The sequence below is a fragment of the Charadrius vociferus genome, unplaced genomic scaffold (genome assembly GCF_000708025.1).
Source record: "Charadrius vociferus isolate BGI_N301 unplaced genomic scaffold, ASM70802v2 scaffold202, whole genome shotgun sequence".
NCBI classification, from domain to species: Eukaryota; Metazoa; Chordata; class Aves; order Charadriiformes; family Charadriidae; genus Charadrius; species Charadrius vociferus.
Window position 1 is genome coordinate 2,332,360 of NW_009647242.1, and position 5,780 is coordinate 2,338,139.

Sequence of the window (5,780 nt, forward strand, 5' to 3'; positions counted from 1 at the left end):
TTCCTGCTGCAAATATGAAATCTAGTTCATATATATATTTATATATTTACGTACATATGTATGTGTGCATGTGAGTGTATATGCATACAGATTAGTAATAACTTTGCATTTTCTGACTTGCCCAGAGCTGCTTACAAGCAAATTCATATCCACCCAGTGCAGCCTGGCAGTGTCTTATCCTGCTAATTCACTAAACCACTGGTTTACTTGCATATCATGGGATTTATAAATATTACTATTAAAAATGCAGATTAGCATTACCTAACTAACAACGTAAGAGCTGTATGAACATTTTTTTTCTACAACTAGCAAGGGTGTAAGTCACAGAGGTTACACAACAGTCCTGGACTGGGGTTCAGACCCATTTCTGGAGACAACGCTGTGAAAGGACTGTCCACATGGACCCATGGAGGAGAGGGCAGCTGCTGTGTCCTCTGCTCACCGGGGCAGAGCAATTGCTGCACGCTTGCCACTGAACTGTTCAGCATGGGAGGGGGATTGTTAAAAAGAAGGGAAGGTGGTGTCAGAATTAAAGGGCTTTTGCTTTAGTTTGAGTCTCCCATCCAGCATCGCAGTTAAATAGGAACAAGGGAGAAGAGTGAGGCAAAGGGCTTTCATGAAACCTGAGCAACATAAGCACGAGCAACATGAGAAGCACGAGCAACAAAAAATATCAGTTGCTTTTTTGCTTGTCAAAGATTTCCTAAGCAGAAATTCTCTCTTGAAATCAAACAAAGGAAAAAGAATACAACTTTATTCCTCTTTCATAGTAATGTGGTTTTTCCTTAGCCCTAATCAAGGTTGGCAAAGGATAACGGATGTCTTTCTCTGATGAGTAGAAATGGTTGTTTTTTTTAATGCTATGTCCACTTCTGAGACTGTGCTAGGATTGTAAAAGGTTGGTTTGTTTGCTTTCTTCCTTTCTTAATCTTTTTCTGCTAGTGGCTTATCTTTTATTTTTGATTATTAGTTTCCCTGTGATAAGAGCGGTAACATGATCTGAATGGGTAGTAACATCTGGAGACTTCTTCCTTGCTGACATGAAATCTTCACTTTAAAAAAATATAATGGATTAAAACAGTTCTTTCCAACCTACTTGCTTTCTTTTTCTTTTCTGTCTGTTCTGTCCAGAACCAAACTGTCTTATTAACTGCCCCCTGGGGACTCTAACCCTGCCTGCCTCACTGCTGTAAGTCCTTTCTACCTTGTTTCCAGAGCTTTCCGAAAGCAGTCATTTTTGAACATGTGGGTTAACAAAGGAAAATAAATGACCACAGCTCCAGCGGTATCAGCACGCATCCGACATCCCTGTGGGGTCCTTCGTATGCAACCGTCAGGAAGCGCTCAGTATAGGAGCCTATCTGCTGTCTCCTGCGGCAGCACGGGCTATGAAGAGGTCACACTTAAGCCAAAATTTGTGCTGTTGGGTTTTTTTGTTAAACTTTAAAAAGTTGGCAAAATTTAAGACCGACATAAAGGTATGCAAAAATGTTGGGGAGGGATTCAGATTTATAACAAACATTATTTATTTTTTTTTTACAAACACACAGCCCTGCGCAGGGCTTCTGGCTGCCCTGGGGCGCATTCCCTCCAGCCACAGCAGCGGCAGGAGAGGGCTGAGGAAGGGGCTCCAGCACTAGCCCATGGCTGACAGTCACCTTTGCTCATTAAGCTGTTCCCAGCCCAGTTTTGGCCAGTGGCTGGGGTTGCCACAGTGGAGGGAGGAAAGGAGCTGTGACCACCCACTCCGCCTCAGAGCCAGAAAACGGTTTTATTTATTTAGTAATATAGGCATAGCCAGGGTGGCTGGGGTCCCAGCATAGGAAATAGCTAGAAACTAAAGCTGATATCATCTTTCCCATTTTCAATGTCTGGGCTAAGAAGTGCTGCCCCTCCACCCCCACCCCCAAGCAACCACCAAACTAAACTACCCACAGGATATTAATATTTTTTTTTTGGTAGACATTTCCAGCTATGATGACTACCTGTGGTAAATGAGGAGGGGATTTCGCAAACCATTCCAGACAGTTTGCTTGTCATGGCTGGATTTCCTTAGCGCGCACCAAGGAAGTCGCTCTGCGGGGTTGGGGTGTGACTGACTCAGCAGCCACCACTGATTGAGTTTACGCCGCCAGTCACTTGTTGGCCCTGGAGCAACATCCATCGCCAGCGCAGCCCTGCCTTGTGCTGGGCATGTGTACCTCACAGATAAGACGAGCTCAACCCTGCCATTCAGTAAAAGCTGACCACCATCTGCGAGCGTGCTGGAGAGAGGCTTTTGGACTGGGAGGCAGCAGTGGAAATAAATTTTGTTATCGCCGTGCTGACTCTCATTTGAAATAAAACTAGGATAAAGCAGCCGGAAGCAAGCAGCGCTATAGAGATATCGCTTTAAGCCGCTGTTTAGAAAGAGGCGGAGACAAAACCTACAAATCTCATAGCCTCAATTCACCGTGTTGCGCTGCCTGTGAGTGTTGCTGTGCATATGGATTTCTCTTAACAAATCTGAGTCTAGTGGCGGCTTTCACAGACCATATGTTGCCCCAGGCACAATGGGACAAGGTGAAGTAAGGACACAGAGTCAATCTTCTGGTTAGCACCCATTTATATTTCAGCCTTTACTGTTGTTTTAGCAAGGGTGGGTGTGAAGTTTAGGGCGCAGAGATGGGGGGGGGCGAGGATGCAGAGAGGCAGGGGTGCAGGCCTGGGGTCTGCAGCCCCCTAACCAGCTTCTGCCATGGCTCACAGGCCTCACTCACGAGTGCCAAGGGCAGATGAGCACACCATGCCTCGAGCAGTGATGTGTGACTGTAGATCACCCTGTTGGCTGCGTATTGCCCAAAGGCACTGAGGTTCACCCCTTGCAAAGCCTTCCCCAAGTCGGACGACACACTCACTCCAAAACACGCGCCTGCACAAGCTCCGTTTCCCATACCTCAGCTCTGTGTCTTCAAAATAGATCTTTCTGTCATGTAACATTCATGTTTGGTCCTCCCACTGCAACAGGGAAGCTCAATGGCATATCACCTTGTTTGTTCACTGCCAATCACGTCATGTTACCTACTCCAGTGTTCTCCATCCCTAGTCACGTTTCTGCTTTCTCCTTTGCTTCTTACTGCATCGTTCTACTACTGCCTTGGTTTCCCTGTGCTTTGCCGTGCCAGAGCTTTTCCTTTGCACTATATCATTTCTGGTCTCTCTCTTCATTTATCACCAGTTTGCATTCTGATTTTGAGACTGATTTTTATTGAACTCTCCTGTCCTCTCCAGTGACTGCTCCTCAGTGCACACATTTCTATAGGTTGACAAACTCTTCTGATTTGCTTTTATAAATTACAAAGTATGCAATGAAATTCAGAAGTTTGGCTTTGGCATACGAGACTTGCTCCTACAATCACTCATCTTGATGTAAGGAGCATTCAGAGTGAGGCAGAAAGCCTTGCTGTGCTATCAGCAAAGTACATAAACGTTAGAAGCAATTACCACCTCAGTGCCAGGGTAAAAAATCACAACTGTACATTGTTTCTAATCACAAAGGCAGGCTACCAAGCCTGAACAGTGGAAAGCTGGTAGAGAAATTAAATTTCTTTTTTTTTTTAATTTCTGTAAATGTCGACTTTAACGTACAGTACCACTGAATCCTGTCATTCAGGCTTCAGCAGCTGGCAGTAAGGAGTGACATTCCAGAGGATGAAATCTGTAGGTAAGCCTCACCTTTAATCCAGCTGGAGATCATAACTAGTCCTGTAGTCATTATTCTGCAGCTAAGAAGTCTTTCCTGCATGTCAATCTGAACTCTGAAGCAGACAAAAGGAGTCAGTGGTTGATCTCCAGCCCACTTGCAAATGCCAAACCTGGCCCTTTTATGCCAGGTCAACACTAAGAGCAACGTGATGAATAGTGGATTTTCCTGAATTATCATGCAAAGGTACTTTTCAGCTCTTCTCTTTCTAGCACAAGGAGAATCAGCAAATGGAAGTTTGTCAGTTACTCCAGCTCATCCCAGACCTCTTTCTTTCACTCTGTCCTTACCTGCTCCATAAATCACAGGCACACATGCAGATACCTGGAGCCCACACACAGCCAGATGTTCACTGCTTGCTTTTGTCCCGCGACGTGACAGATGCTTAGCTTTAGTTTGAATTTTTTGTTTCTTAATTCTTTGCACATCTAGAAGGCTTCTAATGCAAGTCACTAACTGCTGTTTTGCTCTCTTGGCTGCAAAGGAACTACCTTGTTCTGCACTAGCCCCATCCCTCCAACCCTGCTTCTCCCGGCCAGAGAGACCAGCGAACCGGCGCCCACCGTCACGATGGGCTTCACATTCCCCTACTGCCTCACAGTCGCAGTCCACCGGAGACCTGACTTCCTCAGAGGAGAGCAGCAGCAAGGAGCCGCCGGCAGAGACCCCCAGCCAGGGAAGCGAGCCGGCCTGACTCCGCACGGGAACAGGGGGGCTGCGACTCGCCTCCACCAGGTCGCCCGCCAGCCGTCTCTGCCGCGACAGAGAGAGGTCCGCTTGGAGAGGTCAAAGAATGTTCTCAGACGCAGCTGCTGAATGTCCGACCTGGGAAACTGAGGTGTTTCTAGAATGAAACAGTTAATGTGCCTGTAATAACTTAATTTTTTTCATAGCTGAGAAAACTATTTTTGTCTCCATCTTTTCTACATACAGTATATTAACAAAAAAAAAAAAAGGGGGGGTAAAAATGATATAAAGTGAGATTTAAAATAAAATGTAAATTAAGTTTTAAGGGAATTTGAATACGTGCTCGCGCTCTCTCCAAATACTGACTGCCTTTTCGTTACATTTGCACTGTTATGTTTTTGATTTTGGTTTTGGGTTTTTGGGGTTTTTTTTTATTTCATGTAAAACTAGGGTCTTAAGTTAATTTTATTCTATTTTAATGTCAGTGTTATTGGTTTTTAAAAGTAAGGTTCTTAAAGATGCTTCAACTGTCTGAAGCGATACCTTTTAAGTAGTAAGGAAAGCCATTAAGCTAGTTCACTAGACTTGTATTAATTGAGATGGAGGGGAATACAGGTAAACACAAGAAAAAATGTAAAAAAAAAAAAGAATGCCTCAGAAAGTCTTATGGAGTTAGCTGTAAAATACACCTACAATACTTGACTTGCATGCCTCTGGGTCCTCGCACTTTAGTGCATGTACATACTGCTACTGTACTTATACCATCACATAAATGTGAGTCAATCTGTTTCACTGTAACATTGTTGTGAATTTACCTGTACTGTACTTTTATTGTTGGTATTCTTGCATTGACTATACAAAAAGAGTTTTTAAATTATTGTTAGCAGTTCAACTGGCTACGTACAGTGTTTACCGAGAACTTCCTTCGTTTTGGGAAAACCATGGAGATCTCTGGGCATACTAAATTGTAACTGGTCTTGTTTAAGAGCCTGTTGGAGACCATGTGAAGTGGAAATAAAACCCTCAATATTTACAAGCTGCTCGAGTGCTTCGTGATTATTTTTTTTTTTCTGATGGTACTTCCCGGGTTCATTTAACTGGGGGAAAAGCCCCCTAACACCTCCTTTATTCATGAAGTAAGAAGAATGCTTCTTTATATGAAATAAATCACATCAAAGCCAAACATCATGCTGTGCGCCACAGACTCCTGTGAGCACTGGATCAGGCCATGGGAAGGTTTCTAAACTCCCTCACTTAACCCTGCGAAACAGCTGTTCACACAGATACTGGGACCCGTGTTCTCAGTTCCTCTGAGGCTGTATATCTTGCTGCTTTCGGTCGTTCATGGGAG

The 5,780-nt window shown here is 44.3% G+C and overlaps 1 protein-coding gene across 1 annotated transcript in view; it reads left to right on the top strand.

Annotated features, from left to right (window-relative positions):
* The window catches only part of MTCL1 (microtubule crosslinking factor 1), a 97,265-nt gene extending 92,829 nt beyond the window's left edge, over window positions 1-4,436 (top strand). Inside the window, 1 exon segment of the mRNA XM_009879984.1 lies at window positions 4,227-4,436. Coding sequence (XP_009878286.1) covers window positions 4,227-4,436 — 210 coding nt within the window.
* The last annotated feature ends 1,344 nt before the right edge of the window (window positions 4,437-5,780 follow it).